The sequence below is a fragment of the Cheilinus undulatus genome, linkage group 2 (genome assembly GCF_018320785.1).
Source record: "Cheilinus undulatus linkage group 2, ASM1832078v1, whole genome shotgun sequence".
In the NCBI taxonomy this organism is placed as follows: domain Eukaryota; kingdom Metazoa; phylum Chordata; class Actinopteri; order Labriformes; family Labridae; genus Cheilinus; species Cheilinus undulatus.
The window spans coordinates 24,561,691-24,584,899 of NC_054866.1; the positions used below are offsets into that span (position 1 = coordinate 24,561,691).

A 23,209-nucleotide genomic window follows, 5' to 3' on the forward strand; every position below is an offset into this window, starting at 1 on the left:
AGTCCTCACTGGCACTAAGAGAGTAGATCACATCACACCAGTCCTCTGATCACTACACTGTCTCCCTGTGAGTCAAAGGATAGACTTTAAAATCTTACTCCTCACGTATAAGACACTAAATGGTCTTGGGCCAAAATACCTATTAGATCTCCTCACCCCTTATGAGGCATCCAGACCACTCAGGTCCTCGGGGACAGGTTTACTCACTGTTCCCAGAACCAGAACCAAGCAGGGAGAGGCAGCTTTCAGTTTTTATGCTCCTCACCTTTGGAACAAACTTCCAGAGAATTTGAGGCTTTCTACATCCGTAAACACTTATAAAACAGGACTTAAAACATATTTATTCACTGCTGCCTTCACGTAAGTTCAACAGTTTCTTTTATTCTTTTATTCAAAATGTTATCTAACTTACTATTTATTGAATCACTCAAAGTTTTCTTTTAAACCTACATTTATTTAAATGAACTCAAGTTTTAATTCTGTTCATTGTTTCATTTTAATGTCCTCTTGTTGTATTTTAAATGCTTTTTCCTTTTAATCTCTGTAAAGCACTATGAACTGCATTGTGTATGAATGGTGCTATACAAATAAACTTGCCTTGCCTTTCCTTGATACCATTTTACATAGGGCCATGTCAAATTACATTAACCAGGTTCTTCATGAACATTTCTTTAAGTTTTCAGTAAAGTATCTGATGGGTTGATTTTGAAATGAAAAAAGAGCTATTTGTGAGTACTCTTGACACTTTTAACATCTCTTGTAAAAAGAGCGTTCGCAGAATCAGCCAGCTAAAGGTCACCAGTTAACATGGTCACTCTGTAAATCATAAGACCTATAAGCAATTTTGGGCTAGAAACTTCAACAGTAATATGTGAAGGTACTAGTCCAGCCTGGCAAAATAGAGTTTCTGAGTGACGAGAAGGGCACATTCCCCTCAAAATTTGGGGGAATTAACTGGCTGTTGAACCAGTAGATAAAGTTTGATGATGCTCTGCTGGCATTGAATTTTAGTTTTACATGAAATACGGCTCAAGCTCTCAAAATGGTGCAAAGAAATACAAATTACAATAATGATTATCATTATTAATGTATTGAGAGTTGTAATGAGTATTGGCTAGTATCCTTATTACTGCTTCTACTGCTTGGTTGGCATATGTATGAATTTACCAGGCCAAGAGGAAAAACCCTGGTTTGTTTTGGAACAACTTCTCCATACAATCCAGGTATGAATTCAACCTAAATGAGAAAGTGGAAAAGATGGAGGAAATGGATTGATAGAAAAAGACAGAAAGATGACAAAGAAAGAGCCAGAAATGCTCATGGGAAAGTGTGAAAAGGAAAAACATAATAACTTTCACACCAAGCTTAAGGCCATCCACAAGTCATCTGCAGTGACAGGGAACTTATCAAAGGACACAAAAGATGTGACGCACAGCCACTTGCCCGGAAAGAAAAAAGAGAAAAAAAAAGACAAGAACACATTTTAGTTTGTCAGCAGGTTACTCCAACTCACCACGCTTGGCAAGCAAGATTTCAATCACACTAGTGAGAAATGTCTCTCTTTCCCTTTTTCTCTCCTGTCTTCCTCTACGGGTGGTGGTAATTGTCAGGCCTGTCTGTCTCTTCAATGAATGGCTGGAAGCTGTTGCCTTTGAGCTGCAGTCATTATGTAGTCAGAACAGACGCAGACAGACATGAAGCCAGCAGACGTGGGGGAGCTAGCTTCAGCTTGTTTTAGCTAGCTCCAAAGCTAACAGGAGCACATGAGGGGATGACAGGACAGTGTATCTGTGGGGGGTGATCTAGTGCAGTATCTGTACTTGTATGTGTGTAACAGGTATGTCTATTCATGTATGTGCAGGTGTCCTTAGGGTGGTCTGAGTTCTCCTCACCTCCAGACATCAGCATGAGGTTTAATCAGAGCTCCCTCCATAGATTAATCACACTAATTAACCTGACAAAAGGACAAGAGAAAGAAAAGGAGGGGGCAAAGCACTGTGACTGATGATGAGTAAAAAAAGAAGATTGGAAAAAATGTAATAAAGAAGAAAAAAGAATCTGACAAAGGAAAATGGAGAACTTACTTTAGGAAAAAATAGAACAAAGGAATTTTACAGAATTAATCCACATAAAAAGTTGCCTGATTTCCTATGGTGGAATTAAATAACTGATAAAATTGTTTGTATCAATAAATGGTGTTTATAATTAAGCCTAATATGTTTAATTTAGTGCTGAGCAAGCAGAGTTTATGTACTACTGTCAGTCTTTGCCTCCAACACTAATTAGCATCTAACAAGAGTGATAAATTTGTGCCAAAGCAGGCATGCTTCATTGTCTTTGTTTTTGTTTGTCACACTTGTTTTTATTTATTCAGAATAATCTGATTTAATGCATTCTTGACTTGGAGTGGTTTCATTCAAAAAAGACTTGAAATGAGAAATCACAATGCAGTAATAAAGACAAGCTTTCTTATGATAATGACACACGCCATTTATTTCACTACAAATTGCAAACAAATCCAATCCATGTATAATTTTAAAAATCATTTAGACCAGTTCATGTGTATGTTGTGCTTTAAGGCAAAATGTTATCCTGTCTGCCTTTTAAAATTCAGAACCCCCACTCAATGTCAATATTTTCTGTGGAGCAAAAAGCTGTTTTTCCAGCATGCTTGTCCCTAACCATCATTTACCCTATGGCACCAGTTGCAGACTTTAAACATAACTGTATAACTATACAGTCTTGTTCTAGTCTCATTTGAAGAACATACAGAGGAATTATGTAAGTTTCATTCCATTCTGTTCGCACCAAAACATGGCAGCATCCTGGTCAGTTTATAAGCTTAAATTTACTCAAAATGCAGATATCTAGTGGGGGTTTTTGTTCAATATACTATTATTATTTATTATTTATTACAAGGAACAATGCACATTAATGAACATAGATATGTAAATGTGCCAGATTGTAGCCATAGGCTAATTTCCAACTGTAGTCCCTGGCAGGTTAATGGTATATACAACAGAGTCCATTAAAAAATCTACACAAAAATCAGACAACACCAAGAGACAGTACAATAAAATAAAAAGACCAAAATATAACAATACAGTAGGTTGCTGCATGACCTTAACTTAAGACAGACCAGGAATAAAGTGACCTTTGCAGTTAAAGTGCATAAGATAGATGGTAAAGGGCTGTAGTGCTAAAGTGCAAGTGTGCTGATGTATTGCACATGATCATGAGTATGCTTAAAGAAGAGATTGCACATCGCCCTTGGCCTGGTTATTTAAAGTGCTAAGATTATTGCACATAGTTTGCATTAACAAATGTTTTTATGCATATATTGTTGCACCTGTTTCTATGTATGTAATATTGCACAAAATATGCATACATAGCTGTATGTATGTAAGTAATTATGCATAGAGATATTGAAATGGTTAAACATGGTCACAATTCTGGTTTGTCCTAAGCCACGCTTTCAGATTACCCTTGAAACTTGCAAAGCTGGAGCAATCCACTGACTGAGAGTGGTAAAGTGTTCACCAGTGTGCTCCCTTTGAAAGATATGACATTTTGCCCAAAGGTGGAACCCCTAACTGTGCGTTCAGACCAAATGCGAAAAAAATATTCGCCTCGCCTGATTGTGCGACCTGCAGCGTGAATATATTTGTGTTCCCAAATTGAGATGGGCGAAATTTTCGCCCCATACCCAGAAGCGACGGTGGAAGGGAGTGACTTGTCTCCTAGATACCAACAGCATTTTTTTGTCCCATTCATTCTCTCCGTCTTTTAAATTTATATGTGAAGGAGTCTCATCATGTGTGTGTTCACAATTCATTTTTACACTTGGACCAGAACCAGGATTTCTCTGACCGACACAAACCATCAACATACGGTCCTGTTCAGCTGCGGGACATCTGTCCATCTCTTACAGGTAAGTTTAAGTTTCCCTACCTTCAAAGAGTCAGACACAGCACCTCACAGGCACAGTGGCATTAAACCTGCTGGGGACTACAGATGGAAATTAGCCTATGGCTACAATCTGGCACATTTACGTGTCCATGTTCATTAATGTGCATTGTCCCATGTAAAAAATAAATTAAAAAAAAAATACAACAAAAATTAGTCATAATAATGCAGAGATTACTCAGTCTTACTGTACATCTCTTGGCATAAAAATTTTAATATTTTTATTTCCATGGGAAGATTACTCAATGTGCTCAATTCTATTTTATTTAATTTTTCAACGGAGTTTGAATAAATCAGTCCTATATTGATATTGTAGGTGCACTAAAAACACCAAATATACTGTAACCATAAAGTGCCAATAACTCCTTGTCTACTAATCACTATCAGTTAAAGTACATGTTTCCTCTGCTGCAGGTACCTGGTCAGTCATACAGAAGGGTCTTCACTCTCTGCCACAACTTATAAAGAAGGTCATCTGGTTCAGGGAGACCTTCACATCCTACCTCTGCAGAGAGAGCTGTCCCATGGCATCCCAAGTGTTCAAACACGCCCAATACTATTGTTACAAGTTCATGTAATATTACTTTTTTACAACTAAATCAATGCAGTCTTTATAAACAGAATCTTAATCTACTTGAAATAAATGTATACCCTTTGAAAAAAAAAACACATTAGGAATATTTTCTTTAACTGGCAGCATAATAAAGATATATGATGCAATCTGGTACTGTGTGTTCTGTTTATGAGTCAAATGCATGTTTGCATGAGCATTTAAAACCTTAATCTGGTGTATCCGATAATGTCATTTACTGTAGTCTGCACATGTAAATATTTTACAGATTAGTTGATCTACAACATAACATTTTGTGATTGTGATATAAAATACATATTGAAGCAAGCACTAAGCAAAACACGTCCATCAACCCCAAATTTGTGGTAAAGCAAAAAAAAATACATAAAGTGAGTCATTTCTAACAAAATTAAGGTGCCTTTATTTTGCAGACAATATAATAAACAAATACATGTTCATACTCTTAAATAATGACGGGGGGGGTATGAGAGAAAGAGAAATACAAAATAATCAGAATAAATAAGGTTCATTCCTTGCAAAGATTGTTGCTCCAATCACCTTATTCAAATATTTCCAGATTAAGGAACACAGAGCTGGATTTTACTGTACTTTGATTATTTGAATTGCAATGGGTGTCTTCTGCAGGGGCATCAACCTTCACAGGGAAGGAACCAGGCTCCTTAGTAAAAGCACTCCTCTGAAGGAACCAGGCTCCTGACTAAAAGCTCTTCTCTGAAAGAACCAGGCTCCTGACTAAAAGCCTGTCTTCTGAGGAGGTTGGAGTGAAGAGGTACAGCTGGTTAGGCTGGACTGAAGCTTGTAGAAGTATCATCTGTCTTTGGCTCTCCCGTGGTTGTTTTCTTTGTTTCCCTTTGCCCTGTATGACAAACATCATAGCTGTGTGAAACCACATTAACGGTGAAGATCTGATTTGTAAGTTACTGTTTTTTACCAAGTTTGTATGTAACTGACTGCTTAACTGACTCATTAATAACAGACCTGTGTGATAGTCTGCAGGTGTTTTAACAGCAGAGAGGAGTCACGGTATTTATATCCATTCCTAGGCATACTAATGACGGGTTTAGATACATTTCCAACTTATTTTACACCTTATTAATGAACATGTAAACATTTTCAATGTCAATTCTGGCTTTTGATAGGTACAAACAAGTAAAACTATCTGATCTGTAAAACTACTGTTTACCGCACTCTTCAGGGTGTTTTGTTTCTTTTTTACCTACCTGTGACAGCCTGTGATGGGGCTGCATCTGCATCTGCATCTCTCCCCTCGTCTTTCTCCCTCTTGTACGTGACGTGACTTTTATCCAGTCATTCTTCTTACATAGTCAATCTCTTTACATTGAGTTGAGTTGGAGAGCTCCAGTGTCTGCACAGTCTGCACGGTGTTTACTTTCTCCTTCATTGCTGATGTCATCGTCGTCATCCTCTTCTGCTGACACTGACTGGCCGTCGCATCACCGCCTCAGGCGAATTTGTCGCCAAAGTTGAATATTTTGAACTCGTGAGAGGGTGCAAATTCTCCTCCTTCACATGACCACATCATGCGCAAACGGTCGCGCTACAAGTCTGTCGCTCCGCCTGGCGCAAATTCGCGTCTTTACATCAACTTTATATGTAAAATAGTCGCGCGACGAGGCGAAATTCGCTTTTGGTCCGAACACACCTTAAAGACCCTGTAAAGTAAAAATAAATCTGTATTTAGGTTTGTTGTATGATAGATCACTGTGTTATGAACCCCCAGGTCAAATTTCAGTCACATAAAGCATCCCCAAGTTTATAAAATGAAGCTTCAAATCATGAAAAATGAGGCAGTAAAATCTGCTCCAGAATGGTGTGGGCGCGTCTGTTGAATGAGCTGAAACCACGCCCACTCAGGACATGGGTAGTCTGCAGCATTAACCCCCTCACTCATGGTGTCATACTTGGAAAAATATTTTCCCCTAAAAACATGAACCAATAAACAAAATATGCATAACTATAACTTTGCAGTGAAACATGAACATAGAACGGTACAAGAGTACAAGACTGAATTCCTTTGCACAAAATGAACCAGAAGTCCCTGTTCCAGGTGACTACTTCCTTCCCCAATATTGTAGTGTTAGAGGGGTGGGGTTATTCTCTACTGTGGGCTCATGACATCGTGAGTCCACATATTGGCCCCGCCCACATGAAACCAAGCCAGGAAAGAGATGAAATGGCCTAAATCCAGAATTGATTCTTATGTAGATCTCACAACATTTCTAGAGTGTTAAGACAAAAACTTTGTATTTCACTTTACAGGGTCTTTAAGAGGTATCTCACAGTCCCCTCTAACAGTGGCTCTGATCAGTCTAATTGAAAACTCACTGATTGTTTTCTGTTTGATGTAATCATTTAGTGGAGGCGGTGCAAGTCCATGTAGGACTTTATATATCAGACAGGCAATTTTAAATTTTTGAAAATTTTCAAAGCTCAAGAGCTTGTACTTTTGAAGGATATTACAATGGTACATATGAGAGATACACATATCTATCCAATTAGGTGAATTTGTCTGATCGTGTCAGGTTCCTTTTATCAACAGTCGGTCAGGTAGGAGGGGCAGTGGGACACAACTGCAGACAACAGGTTTCTAGTTATCCTAGAAGGATAACCACTAAATCGCAAGCGATTAATGGACACAAGAAAATTAGCCCGAAACCAAAATACTCCCGTTCCTGTCAATGCTGAGAAAAAGGGAAACTAAACCACTGCTGCTGTGCAGCTGAGATGAAGCCAAACTTCTAGGGAGACTGAGAAATCTATCTTCAGATGAAAAAACAAAGATCACCAGACTGGTGTGAAAAGGAGAGACAAAAACACTGGTTAATGGTTTCTAGCACCACAACTCTTTAACCCTGGGGCAACTGGTTATTCTCATAAAATATAGTCAAGAAATATTATTGACAATGCGTTTGTGACCTTAAACTCCCAAACTCACAAGAAGTAACACAAGGAGATGCTCACAAAACCTCTGAGATTTTGTGAGATAATGAGTCAGCACAGAGTGCTGCAGCCCAAGAGTATAGTAAGTTTGCCGCACCTGGCCCCAAGCAGTGGCAAACAGCCACACACACACCTGGCACTGCACTGATCGACATACACTCAGTGAGTATACCAGGCTGATCTTCCTCACACAATCATGCAAATCAAAAACTGACTTTTTGCCGTGTCTTAACTGATAATCAAACTATAGAAGTGTTTGCACCTCTTCATTTATTTAACTTCAAGCCAAAAAACATGGACTTTTGCAGTGTATCCATTTTTCAAATCAACCTGACAATTACTGAATAAAAGAAACACTTTGTAGCTGAGGTTGGCTGGTAGACCACTAAGCTTTTCAGCATCACCCTTTTCTCAATCTGTCTTTCACTTTCTCCTGTCTTCCAGCTCCAATGGTAAATCAGTGTCTTGGGCACAGACTGAGCACAGCAGTTCACGTGGTAACCACCTGTGGCAGCGCCTGTCCTTTCATATCAAGAAGAAGGAGAACAATCAGACTGCCGTCATCAAACCCTTCTCAAAAACCTCTGAGGAGCGTTACACCGGTGGGGGGGACCTCCCCCCACACGTCCCTCTGCCTTCCCTCCCTTCCATGTCCTCACTGCCCACTCACCCCGACTCGGTCACGGACAAGACCCTGTATGACCTTTCTGAGGCAGAGGAGCGCTACTCCATCACATACCGGCCACAGACTCCTTCACCAATCAGCACGGTCAGCCAGAGGCTGGGGGCGGGATTAGTGGAGGAGCCTCAGATGACCGCTGTCCCAAAGTACCAGAGCAGCATTTGCAGCGCCGGCAGCGGTAGTAGTTGCGGTCCTGCCAGCAGCGGCTCTGTTGTTGCTGGGAGTGACGGTCATTTGTTTGTCGTGGACGATCACAATGGAGTGCCCCAAAGCACACTGATGGATCAGATCAGCTGTGTGGTAAACCGCTTCACCGCCAACATCTCCGAGCTCAACAGCATGATGTTATCGCCCTCTCCTACGCACACTCACAAACACACATCTCCCTCCCCTCATCCCCCTGACCCATATCTGCTGCCCCGTGAAGTCCCGATGCCCCCCACCCTCACCACATACGCTGATGTCCAGCCCCTCCCCCCTGTAGAGTCCAGTTTAGGAGGCCGGGGTGGCTGTCCAATTCACTCTGTTCCCCATTCGCCTTATCCACTACCTCCTCCTCACACCCAGGCATCCCCCTCTCTGTCCCCAATGCGAGGAGGCCTGATGAGCTCCTCTCCTCTTAGGAGGCCAGAGTTGGATGAGGAACTCATTGCTTTGACTCCACCATCGCCTTTCCGCGATTCTCTGGCGTCCAGTAGTGGCTCACCAATCTCAGAGACAGGTCTGTTTCTCCCCCCAGTGCCCTCCCATCCTCCCCCCTCTCCTCCTTCACCCAGGTACAGCAGACTGACACTCAGACACTACAGCCAGAGTTCATCTTCACTGTGAGCTGAAGGGAGAAAATCACAAAGGAAGAGGAGTACTTAAAACAACTCTGTCGATATGAAAATGGTGTGATGGGAGGACTCCCTGCGTGGAGTTAAAACCTGATGTTAAGGAGTCATTGAGGGCTGTCTTGTGAAGAAGCTGAGCTGCAACAGTCTGCTGTGATAGTGTTTACATGTTTGCAGTGAGGTACAGGTGTAAGATGCTTGTGCACGTTGTGTTTTCTTAATGCTGTTTCTCAAATGGGGATCATGCAGGACTGCATAAATTGCCAATAGAGCTGCGGTGTTTCTGTGTCTATAAAGCCGGAAATCATTCTTGGAGGTCTATAGACATGTGTAGTGTAGGTGTGGGTAGAGGCCTTAAGGTAACATGGCTATCAACTAATTAGAGATTGTGAATGTGCGTGTGCGTTTGTGTGTATGTTTTTGCTGATTCTTATTTAATGGTGACATGACAGTAAAGAGCTATGAAGAGCTATGACTCCTAAAGCCTGTAAGGACTAAAAGAGGCTATCAAGGGCACATAAATATTTTATACACACACTCAAACAAACGCAGACTGTAAATCCTCCAACAATAACCTGTTGTCAGTTAGCTGTGGCACACACAAACAAATAAGGGCTGGCCCTTTTTTAATGGCTGGGGTATTACCAAGGGTTAACTTGAATATGCTAACTTGCTTGCATTGCCATTTTTAACAGCACAGCTTTCAATGTTTTTCATTGGTTGTCTATTTCAGTGATGCCTGTCATTTAACGAAATGCATCACTCAGACCAGGTTTGGGAGTGAGCACAGTGGTGAAGAAGTTATCCAGTAAAATGAAAGGAAAAATGTTCAACTTTACTCTAAAATTAGAAAAGATGACAGTGAAAGACCTTTTTGCAAAAAATGGGTGGGTGGACTACTCTAAGTTCCTTTTCCCCGCATGCAGTCCACCAGTTTGTTCCAACACCACTGCTAACATTAAATGCAGTAAAACATAACAACGAGACATCCTTTAAACAATCAAACTGATTCGTTTCTGATCTGCAGACACAGAAATAATGAGCCCAGAGGTCAATATAATCAACCCAGTAGAACCAGGACACCATCATTCTCTGATTAACAACGTGCAAACAGTGTTCCTTAAAGTTAGATTAATTTTGGGGCTGATATAAAAATCTATTAACTGACACTTGAGGTTACCTGTCACAATTTCAGCCCGGATTTAAAGGTAAATAAAAGTTATTATTTGAGGATTTACAGTAAGTGTGAGCACACAAACAAACAAACTGTAAATACATGAGAGGTTGTGATATTTCTTTTATAATGTAATCCATAATGCTTCTGACAAAAGTGCATTGTGTGAACATACCAGGGTGTATGTTACTTAAAAGAACTTTTACACATGTTTTTATCAGTTTTTCTCTTCATGGCTTTCATTCCCTTAGTCTGTCTTTGTCTTGCTGCTTTCTTTTACTTGCCAGAACTTAATTATTTTTTACTCTGTTATTTCTTCAGAAGTTTGAATGTATATTTTCTACATGATTCCTGAAGTCATTGGGACCAAATCTGTGTTACCTCTCATTCTGTTACTTAAGAACAGGGAAGAAAAGAGGCTGAAAAAACAAAGCCAGGCCTTGTTTCACCAAAAATATCTTAGTTTAAATGTATTATTGGCAGAGATCTAACTGCACAGTTTATCGTTCGTGAGACATTTAACACAGAAGTATGTTGGGCTTAGCTGGCTCCCAGTCCTGACATTTAGCTTATTCAGAGAGGCAGCAGGACGCAGGTATCTGTCGCTTTCATAAAGACGTGGCTCTGAGTGATGTTAATTGGAATCACAGTAATCTCTGTTAGCAGACAGATTGATTTACACAGTGAGAGAGCCTCAGCCTCTCTGGCATAGGTGCTCAGACCTTTTTAGAATAATTATCTCTTTCAGACAAAGAGGGGCACAACAGCAAAAAACAGCACTTTGAGTGGACAGCTATGAGAGTACTATCACCCCTCTTCTAGAGGAGGGCCGATCTAAACGTAGCATAAAAAGTAAGGAAATTTGTGTTTGGTAGATTATTTCTTTGTTGTAACAATTCTTCTTGGCAGTAAATTTTAAACCTGCCTGTTCGTTTCCCTTTTAAATGGTGCCACATTTGCTAAGAACATGCATTTTTGAGATGAGCAGCAGAGCTGAGTGTAAGGGTTGTGCCCATGAAAAATTTGCCAAATCTTTTCTGCCGATGCCAAACAGCTTATTTTGCCATTGACTCATTTTTGGTGTTTTAGTAGCATGTGGAACAACCGTACACAGCCACAACAGCCTGGCTCCTCCTCCTCATGCTGGTCACCAGCCTGGTCACACACTTCTGTGGGATGACATCCCATTATTCAACCAGCATTTGTGACAAGTCAGTTGGTTTGGTCACTCTGGCACGAACTGCACGCCTAAGCTGATCCCAAAAATGTTCAATGGGGTTGAGGCTAGGACTGCTGGCAGGCCATTACATCCTCTCCACTCCCAAATTCTGGAGGTAGTCTCTGATAAACCCCGCTCTGTGGGGCAAGTTTTGTTATCCTGGAGGATAGAGTTCAGTCCCAGACTGTTGAGAAATGGGGTTACCACTGGTTGCAGAATCTTATCTCGACATCTCTCTGTATTGAGATTGCCTCCCTTGATGACAAACCTTGTTTTTCCAGTGAGGGAGATGAGGCTCCACACCATCACACTGCCTCCACCAAAAGATGTTACTCTATCAGCATAGCGTTCTCCGTGTCTTCTCAAGACTGTAACCCTACGATCCAACTGCTGTAGGCAGAATCTAGACTCATCACTGAACTAAATGTTGCTCCACATGTTCGGGTTCCAGTGCAAGTGTTGCTGACACCGTTGTGAACAGGCCTGACGCTGAAGGGCAGTCAGCCTCCTGGCTACCTATGAGACCAGTTTGGCTGCCTGCAGTCTGTTCCATATTGGCAGGGCAGAGAGCATTTGGCCATATTGTCCTGCAAATCTGTAGAAGACGGCTTACAGTTCCTAAATGCTGACAGTGTGAGGAAACAGTCTTTCTGGGGTGTCTTCTTCTTGGGATTCCCACTACACAGCCTGTCTCTGACATCACCTTTAATATGGAACTTGGCCTTCATTTTGGAGATGGTACTACTCCTAATAATGCTGCTTGCAACTTGGTTTAGCGTAACACCAGCATAAAGTTGCCCTATCTTACAGGCCCTTTGTGGATCAAACATGGCATGTTGATTCTTGGGGCAGACACCTAGAGGGCCCATGCTCACAGGTGCTGACAATCAAACAAGAGTCAATAGCAACAGCAAAATAAGCTGTTTGGCATTGACTGAAAAGACTTATAAATTCTTTATGGGTGCAGCCATCATACTCAGCTCTGCTGCTCGTCTCGCAAATGAATGTCCCTTACAAATGTGGCACCATGTCAAAGGGAAATAAACAGGATTTACTGTAGTATAAGATTTTTTGCCAAGAAGCATTGTTACAACAAAGAAATAATTTACCAAACACAAATTTTCCTACTTTTTATGCTAAGGTCATTACTTAAAAATAAGTTCTTCCTCCTCTGAGATTAATTCTAAATGTCACACTTGCTGGATTGAGAAAAATGTTGGAAGGGTCAGATGAGACATAATTTTATGTAGAAAGAATTGCTGAGTGAATTAGTGAGTACTTCTGAGAAATTCTATAAAATGTGCTGATGGATGAGTTCACTAAGATGCTTTTGAGAAATAGGGCCTCGGCTCTGTGTCAACTCCTGCCCCAGAGGACAACACAAGAAACAAGTCTGAGGGTTGTGATACACAACACACATTTTTTAGACATTTTAATGAGGAATGTTGTCAGCAACAACATGAAATGGTACATCTGTCCTTATGAAAGATAATTGGGAACTTCAAAATGTCCTCTGTATTTTTGTCTCCATATTTTCTGCATTCGTCAGCTTTGACATCTAACTGATGTAGATGCAGTCCATGGTCTTGTATTTCTGCTCTACAGTAGCCAGCAAGAACAAAATCAACAAAGTAATTCTGTAAATACTAAGGGCATGCAAAGACAGTTCAGTTTTGTTTAAGATGAGAGAAATTTTCTTTACATATCAAAAAAGAAAAAAAAAGATGTTTTTGAACTATGTTATGAAATCATACAGTAACAATATGTGTTAAGACTACAGAAACTGTGTTACTACGCTGAATGTGTCAGTGACCATTCCTATTCAAATGTCTTGTAATTCAACAATATAATAATTGATATTAATATGATTATTGTGCCAAAGGGGCTAGGGAGGGTTTAGCTTACTTGTTTGTGGGAAAATCTGTGTGTTTTTTTTTTAAATAAGGGGAAAAGGTAAATGTAAAACTGTTTATATTGTTTTTGATATTTTCTATATAAATATTCTACATCTTTCCAGTGTAAAAGCAATATTTACCATACGTGTACAAGGTGCACATGTGAGGTTTTTTTTTTTTATGAAAGATGTTTTAGATTGTTCAATTTCATCTTTCCGTAATCTCTTGTGCAATATTCAACAGAGTTTTTTTTTTCTAAAGCTCAGAATTATGGAGTGGACATATGTTATAATTCATAACATGTCATTCTTAATTTGGACTAGTAGTTTCTCTTATCACACTTATTATGTGAAGAGCTAACCTGTGCCATGTGGATCTGTGTGAGACGCTGTAGGTTGTTGAAAATGATCAGTGTGGGACTAAAGGGATATGCATTGTTGGTCCTGATTTGGTCACTGATTTGAACTAGTAGGCCATGTTTACAAAGAAACGATGCCCTGAAAATGGAAACTTTATAGTTTTTGGTTAACAATTTTTATGCATTCAGCAGGTATGCACAACAAGCGACATGATGTCAGTATCTGCAGATAAGAAAATTTTGACTGATGCATTTAGCTGACATATTGGCTGTTCATGTTGGCATTATATGTCATACATCAGCTAAATTATTGAAAAAAATGTACAAACATACCATCAAGTTTAGGTGGTTGCCAAGGGTAGCGTATCGTATCGGCTGAAATGAATTTGGAAATATTGCCATATTGGATATCGGCAAATACTCAGTGTAGTGCTTTTAGAGTCTAGCATTCAGACGCACCTATTTTGATAACATCCACCATGCCAACATATCAGTATAAAAGAATAAAAACTGTGTAGTTTACATGCCAGGCCAGTAGTTTGTGGTGTGTCTTGTAAAGCCTGTTCATGCTCAACGCATCCGCGAGGTCGCGAGTGTCCATGCTCCGAACGTGACGTCAAATATTAAGACACGCCCCTTCGCGGGGTTCCGCGTGGCCAATTTTCGTCTGTCCGCGCACATCCCCAAAATTTTTACAAACACGGACGCTGCACACGTCAGAATGGCCGATTTTGAGGAGTTTTTGGTGACTGAGGTCAGAAAATATAAACGCCTGTATGATTGTTCTTTGAAAGATCACAGAGACTGCCATGTGCTTCCTCATTTATCTCTCGCATTGGCCGTACAAAAATATTGTACTCCCCCTCCTCCTTCCTCTCTTGATTGAGTGCTTGTATGGACCATCTCCTCTCTCTTTTATGCTGTAACAACAACAGTAAACACAGCAGCTCCTCTTCGTGGTTCTCCCTGATCAACAAATCTTCCTCTATGACTCGCATGAAACACGCTACAGATGTGATTCTTGAAGACACTGCCCCCTAGCTTTTGTGAGAATATTGGTTTGCGGCAAAGAGGAAGCCGGCGCAAGGTACACATGCACCAGACATTTCCGCATCATGGTTCTGCATCAGTTTTTGTCCATGCGGCCGTCCACGCAGAAAGCATAACCGAGCTTTAATTCAACAACACACGTACGCATACATATGCATCAGGGATGGGGCATGATTTTTGAGCATCTGAATAGCATTAATTTATTTTAAAAAACTGAAGGTTCCATTTGACTTTTATCACTTTTTATTGCAGTTGTTTTTCCTAGGACTTGGTTGTAATGCTGTACTTCTGCCAGACAGTGGCTGTAGCACATCTGAAAGCTGTTCTCTAACCACCATTAAATAAAAACAGAAGAACAAAGCAGCATGTAGGTGATATAACTAGTATGCTGAGAAACTAGCCTCGCTTTCTATAGCATAAGAAGCAATCTATTTTCATAACATGGTCAAGTAAATGGTCAGTGAAAAGATCTGTTTTACATACTGTCAAGTAACAACGTTTGTGTATTAAGTTAAACTTGCACATGGGCATGAGTGTGTAGGTGTTAATCTGCTTATCCAGGATTTGCTAGCAACTTTCAATTCCTACATTTGTTTTTTTAACTTCCCTACGTCGCTGACATGCTTCCTTCTTTAGAGTGGTTAGGTATAAACATTAAAAAATTGCTGACAGGAATGTTTTGTGGACAGGTGGTGACCCTAAATGACATGGCGAGTATGTTGACTGGGAGTGAGTCATAGAAACCGAACTCACAAGTCACCAGTGGTCTAATCCGCCAACTTGCACTTGGCTTTTGGCTGGAAACATAATACCTATTTTCAGAGAGAACTCCATGTTTCCAGTTGACATGATGACAAAAACAGTGGCTTTTTTAAAAGTTTTCAAACTTTTTCAAACTTCCCATCTAGTTCCCAAAACACCGTTGTCATCTAAACTGCTAAAACACAATAAAAGATGGCTGTTTTTGGATGAAATCATTGCTGCGTGATCTTGGCCTGTGTCAAACAACTGAAGGCAAACTGTCCAAAATGAGACTGTAAAGACTGTTGAAAATATTGCTATAATCTCAAAGAGTTAACTCACTGGTTTCTCAAGAAGCCAACCCTAATCCAACCATGGCAGACACAATGCAGGAAATGCTGTGTTTAACTAATTTAAATCATCCAAGGGAAGGCTTTAAGCAACAGCGTGCCCGCCTGTCACTTGCAACCCTAATTACATAAATGTACGCGTAAATCTATCACCAATAATTGATGAGCAGTAAACATGTTTCTTTGGCTGTAGTGATCAGCATTTTGTACAAGACCTAATAAGGATTTCTTAATGACTAGAGTGAGCCTCCAGTGGACACTTATGAAACTGAAGGTTGTGCATCCGTAGCCTGAGGTTTTTCATGCATTTTCACTTTTATGCGCTGCCACTGAAATAAGTCAAGTTTCTTTCTATAACTTGAGCAAAACACTTCTTTGATTTTGACAGGAAAACAACCTTCATGGCTCATTTGACCAACATTTCTCCTTAGATAGATCTAAAAAAGATATCAAATATGAACTGTAAGTCAAATGTTGACAAAATTGATTTCTGTTTCAAAGCTCTGCCTGTGCATCTTTACCTGGACATCTCCTCCTGCAATCTGTACAGTCTGGACCCCTGACCTGTGCTATAGTTGAGGTGTTAAGGAAGGAGCTGGTTTTCTCTGCTGCTGTCACTGACAGTGTTTCAAACATGCAGGGAGAGCAACGGGAGCTTGCTTCAGCACTTGAGCTGTGCGTTATCACCCCCTTGAGTGAGACTAAAGTTCAGTGCTGCCTCTGCAGAAAGAGGCAGTATCTGTTTTTCATGTAGGGCTGTCTTATTCTCTTAAGGGGCTCAGTCCTGTGACATCATATTACATTACCATGAAAAAATCAAGCACAATGAAGGAAATGTGTTGCAGCAGTGAACAACTATGGCAGAACTGCAAGAAATGTGGAGCCAGTATATGTGGCTGAAGAAAACGAGGCAAACATGACTTTGAAACTAAACATAAACTCACTGAACCACACAGAGAAATATCAGGTCCTCTTAAATTTCTGTTACTAAAATTGTTACTGAGATTCTATGCCGTTTTAATGAGATCTCTCAAATTTTCCATCTCAAATGTGCAGTAATCACCCATGAAGAGAGTGTGGCTACAGAGGGAATATTTTTTCAATATCTTTAATACCACCACTCCACATTTTGGCCTCACCTTAAGGATCACATAGAGCTTTGGCCCATTTCAATCTGTGGTTGTCTCAGTTAAAGATATATTCCTTTTAAAAAGCAAAAACATGACAAGAAAAGTCATGAGCTTGCCAGGAAGCTGAAGTGATGATTTCCCAAAATGGTGTTGGCTGACTTATTTTTTAAATGCACTCTAAAGAATTGGATTGATAATCCCTGTGTTCAAAAATACTTTTAATCTGGCTTTGCTCTTCTACTATGACAAAAAAAACCACAAGGTCAATTATTTTGTACCTTGGGGATTAATATATAAATCCAGGATAACCAGAGAGCCTTAAGGCCCTAACCTGAGACCATGTCTCAATTCAAGACCTGCATCGTTTCAGGCCGTTTTTCAAGTCCTCTTGTGTTATTGCTAACAATATTTTACAAGCTTGGGTTTATGAGTGCAATATTTTTTAGTTTCAGAGTCTGTGACACTAACTTTATATTCATATGGATTGTGTATATCAGTCTCATTCATCTGTACTAAACTGAAGCCAAAATAACCCAAAGATGGGCACTGATGTTGTGCTGGTGGCAACGTTGGAGATAAAACTTGCAGAATAGAGCTAGCTGCTCTGAATCCTGTTTATGCTTGATGTGTCTGTGGAGTCGGGAGCATCAAATGTGACCTAAAATCTTCAGACATACCTCTTCAGGGGCGTCCCGTGTGGTGCATTTTTGCCTGGCTGCGCACATCTCCAAAATTTTTACAGATGTCCAAACAAGCTACAGACATGATTTTTGAAGATACTGCCCCCTAACTTTTTGGAAAATAACAGTTTGTGGTGAGGAGGAGATCGGTGCTAGGTATGACAGCACCAGACATGTCAGCACCATGATTCAGCATTAGTTTGTGTCCGTGTGGACATCTAGGCTGAATGCATGACGAAACCTTTACTGTAGGATGAATGTGCTGCCCTTTCTACTAACCAATGCACATACTTAACTTGTCGATGAAATGACCAACCAACAGACTCTTACTCTGGTTTGGGGCATACCTTCACTGTTATGGAAAGTTCACTGACTTTATAGTTCATATTGTGTTACTTTTTCTCCTCTCTTTCTGATAATCCAGATTAAACTGCTTCATGGAGCCATTTGCCAGCAGAGCTGTGAAGTGAACCATGATAGTACTTTTGGTCTTTAAATAATAAACACAAATCTATTCAGTCAAAAAAACACTTGCATTTAAATTAGCATTATTGTATCTGTCTATAGGACAGAATCCAGGTACGTCTAAAAAAGTCTGACTTGTACATTAAAGTTTGGTCTATAATCCATTGGTTAATATGGTGGAGACAGGTTTACGAGCCATACTGCAGCCAATCATCAATGGAGCCCTAAATCTTTTAGCTTAGTTCAAGACAGCTGTTTCTTTGTCCATCTGAATCCAAAGTCAAAGCTCTGAAACATACTGTTAAAAGTTTCCAAAGAGAAACCATATTCTGAAACTACCACAAAAATGTTGAAATGATTGCTTTATTAATCAGACTGGCAGTTGTGTGTGATGGAGCAGCCTTCCTCTATGAGACAGAAACCAGAAGTATGTTTACACAGTAAACATACTTCTGGTTGTATGGAGTGCCAATGCTGGAACAGGATTGATTTGTCCAATCACTGTCAGAAACTCTCACACCTTTGTGTTGAACAAGTCCTAATAGGAAATATATTTACATTTCTTTAGTTTAGCTGTTTGTTTACTTTGTTAGAGATACATATACAGTAGGCAGAATGGATAAAATATGGTTTATGTCAAAGATAGGTAAAAAAAAAATTATATTGCAAAAGCAACAAACTTGTTAAAAATAAAGACATAAATGTATATAGAGAGAAGATTTTAGGATACCCAGATCTATTGACAAGAATGTCACATTTTTTCAGATTATATATTTATCAGCAAAGCACTTAATGTGCAGACAGTAGTCTTTTCTTTAAAATCAATATATTTAGATGCTAAACTTCATGGTATAAAGTAAGGGTCAACCATTTATTGGTCTTGTCGATTATCTGTTCTTGGCATGCTATGCTGCTAATAACTGATAAATGTTATTTTCACTCTCAAAAATCTCACCTAATGTGCCACCTAACAACACTGTCTGATTGGCTACGTTCAGACAAGTTCTAGCTAATCAACATTGAGGCCTGAGTGCCACTGACACGGTGAGCATATGGCATCGCTTCCTTTTTTTGTGTGTGTGTGCTTTTTGGGGATTTTTTTATTGTAGAATTATGCTTTTGTCACGTAATATACACACAGGTACATTTTGTCATAATAAATGTATATCAGCTCCAAATATCAGTTATCAGCCTCATGAATAACTAATAATCAGTTTTGATATCGGCCCTGTAATCCCATATTGGCTGCCCCTAGTATAGAGCATTGTATGATGTTTGTGCATCAATCACCTGACTATTGAATTCTTGAGGGTTGGATTTGATTTGACGTTTATCTCTTATTCAGTATTTTTGTAAGTTTGTCTAATGCTGCTAATTTGAAAGTTGTTTTTTTCATATCCCAGTAAAGGGCATGTGCATTTTGATAAGTGGTTGTTTTCTCAGCCAGTAGAGTTTAATGACAGATTTTAAGATAATATTTGTAGGTTAAATGGTGAAAGACAACAGAGCTGTGTAATAATAAATAGCTTTCTGTTTTATGTTAATAACAAGTAAGAGAGGAGTTTGGGTTTGTATTGATTTGGTCTCATGGTTTAGGAGGAAGTTGATTACATTACATTACTGTGGGGCATTATTGTTTTATATACAAATCTGGCTAGGTGCAGAATTTAAGTATTGTGTATTGATAGTTTGTGAATATTTATTTAATATAATACAGTCATGCCATATTTTTATCAATAAGAGAATTAAACCAAACTGAGTAGTGATCATATCACCATGAAACTCTGTGGTATACCTGCAGGTTATGATGTTTATCAAAGAAACCCCAATCTGGGTAATTGCTTTGAAAATTCAGTGAACATGGTTTAATGCTTTTTTTTTTTTCAGTTCTTCACAGATAATTGCTGTGGATACAAACACAAGCAAAATCCCTACTTACACTCCTGCTTTAAACTCGGAGGAGATACTATTTTCAGGCGAGCATTTGGCAGTAGAGTGTTTGAGATGTCAATAAGAACATGAATGTTGCCTAGAATTGATGTTTACATTGTTACTGATGTCTTCAGATAATCAAGAGTTTCACTCCTTATGTTTTACAAGCTTGTAGGGAAATGTTTATGCTCTTGGGGGGGGGATGATCAGAGCTGAAATCTAATTTAATTTATTCTGAACAAAAAGCAACTTATCTGCATCCAAAATAATATGCTGTGTCGAGTTCAAATTTGTTTACAAGTCAGATTGATCCAAATCTGAATGCAGTCAGGCTCAGATGAGCAGCTAGCAGAGGCAAGTGATGGTACACAATTACATTTTATCTTCAGAAGTAATTGAAGATAAACTGAATGAGCTTAATTCTTTTAGTGTGCAGATTGTAAATTATATTTTTATCATTAACCCCAGTCAGAAAAGGATATTACTGAAATAACCACATGTGAATTAGTTATTTAAAAAATAACTGCAAAGTCAGACAGTGTAACCCCAGACTCCAGTGGTGTTTTATCATCATGATGTTAACAAAAGAGACTTCACTCAGTACTAGCATCTCCTTTTTTTCCAGTGCTACTGGAATCTGTCACTTTATGGATAAACACTTCAAAAATGTAATCACATTGGCATTAAATCTAAATGAGATTCGGGGCTGAAATGTTATTTTCTTGTGTTTTCTAACAATGCAAACAGTTTTGTAAACATGATTAAGATTAAATTTTCTAAATTAAGCCTTATATTGTTTATCCACTGAGGGGAATTTGATAGTTGCCGTCACTTTAAAAGCTTTGTTTTGCTTTTTTTTGCCTTCTGATGTTGAGAACTGTAGAATGTAATTTGATGATTTATATTGGTGTGATAATGAGAGGTGGTTTTATATTTGTATATTTGTCTAATTAATATTTTCACTCAGCTTTGTGAAGTGTGCAGTGTGAGAATATTTGGCTCTAGCTGTGTGGAAAATATAGTACGTTTCTAAGTGACTTTTTAGTGGGGTTAATGACGGGTGATGTCAGGGGGCTATAGATATCTACTTCAGATTTGTATGTTCATAACTGTTTTGCCTACAAATGAGTGCTTGAAAAGCCTCAGATTTTCTAAATTAAAATATGTCGGTTAAATCCCTAAAGATCTGATTTTAAAATGAACTGAATTCAGACTGTGCTTGGCTGCATTGTTGTCACTGACTCCTGGGCCTCTTTCACAAGCTTTTTGGAGGCTCCCAGCAGACCTGGCAGTAAAAACAAGAACAGTGTTTGCCAAACAGAGCTCTTCTCATCTCCTAATTAATGAATCTTTATCTCCTTGCTCCAAATTGGCACAGTGATGCCTGTGAGGGCACTGTTCCGGTTTGATCTGTGGTCACTGTGAACCAAAGGAGTGGGCAGTGTTAAACAGGATGCTCTCTGCATTTTAAATATAACCTTACAGTGTTTATCAAAGGAAAGGTTCACAGATACAGCTCCTGTAGATTTGTTGTATCTTTAGTTTTCTGTGGAGCAATAAAAACACATTGAACACTGCTGTGATTAAAGCACCAGCCAAAACCACAATGAAATTCACCCAGAGCATCAAATAAGACACAAATGCAGCTATACCTTTCCATGAATATGTTTATATAGTAGGTGGACAGTATGTTCAGAATGGATTATTATGGTTTGAAATGGGAGAAGCTGCTTTAGATTGCACATGCTTCACAGTTGGGCTTATAGAGCATTAATGAGGTCTGAGAAGTGAGCACTGACAGCTCACAGCAGGAAATAACTCTTATTATTTTATTTCATGCAGGGTAAGGGAAGAAATTAAAATCTTCAGCACTTCTCTCCAGAAACACTGTGCTACCTAAGTACTTTGGCATTAACAGGTGGTTTTATTCACCCACTAAGAATAAAGAAAGCGGTCTGTCAGCCTTTTAACGAGTGTGATTATCAGCTAAACTACAGCTCTTCATATGATGTGGTTCTTTTAGGGGTTTTTAACACTGGGTTGTTCAGTCTATTCTGTGATCCTTTAATGTGTAACGGCAATTTAGAAAGGGACTGGGTATGGTTTGGTGAAAAATCTAACAAAGAAGTGTTTTACTTTTTTGTTTGCCATTAATAAATCATTGTGTAAGTGTACTTCAAAGTACCTTTGAATCATTATTAAAACCATTATTAAAAAACTATGATTGATCTCTGTGTTTTTGCATTTCATGGTTATAAGAAAGTAACTACTATTGTAAAGCTGGAGATTTACTTACTGTTAACTGTGCTGTCACATTTCCCCTGCATTCATCTGACGTCTGCTGCAAACATACTCAGAAATTCATGCAACAGAAGTTGATGTCCAAAACTGTAAAAATAATGAAAATAAAACTTGTTTTAGTTTGGCTAGTGACTATGTAAACATGTGACTCTCAGCTGAGAACATCAGTGGCTGTGATTGTATTAGTACAGCGTTTTTTTTTTTTATTAAATATGTAGTTTGTGAGTTTATTTTGAAACTATAGTGAAAATGAAAAGAAGAGACATTTGCAAGGACTCCTGTTTTCATCTGCTGCTGTAACAATACAAGACAGTCTGGCTGCAGACTGCAGATCAGAGATCGCCCCTCTCACAGACAGTTACTGTAACGCTGCCTCTGTCAGAACAGAAATACACCCTAAAACTTTCAAAATAAAACGGGATGAAACTTCCTGTTAGGGTAAAACTAAAGGTTAGGATACCAGTTGAAAGTCAAAAACTTTACTGGCAAAAACTAACTAGCAAAAGATAATGAAGCACATTATCTTTTGCCTTGCTTTCCATAGCTAACATTGCTATGTTACCTTTGTAGCTATGTAACTTACATAGCAAATGTAGCGTCATTACCTACATATCTAACATAGCTTTGTTACATACACGATTCATGTAGCTATGTTACCTACATGGCTAATATAGCTTTGTTAGCTACATAGCTATGTTACCTAAGTAGCTAATATAGCTATGTGTCCATTTATCATTTAAATACAGAATAGACCTCTGACCTTTTTCTAATTATTCATGAAATATTTTTTTTGTCTGTAATGGTTGCAATGTGGTTATTTCATGAACGTAACTGCCAGACTTTGTTTAGTCACATGTTATGACATGTTATGACAGAGGCA

General features: G+C 39.1%; 1 protein-coding gene across 1 annotated transcript in view; it reads left to right on the forward strand.

The window, feature by feature from the left end:
- grm5b (glutamate receptor, metabotropic 5b) overlaps positions 1-9,050 on the forward strand; it is a 112,257-nt gene extending 103,207 nt beyond the window's left edge. The window contains exon 17 of the mRNA XM_041806718.1: positions 7,964-9,050. Coding sequence (XP_041662652.1) covers positions 7,964-9,029 — 1,066 coding nt within the window. The 3' untranslated portion in view covers positions 9,030-9,050. The remainder of the gene's footprint in view (positions 1-7,963) is intronic.
- The last annotated feature ends 14,159 nt before the right edge of the window (positions 9,051-23,209 follow it).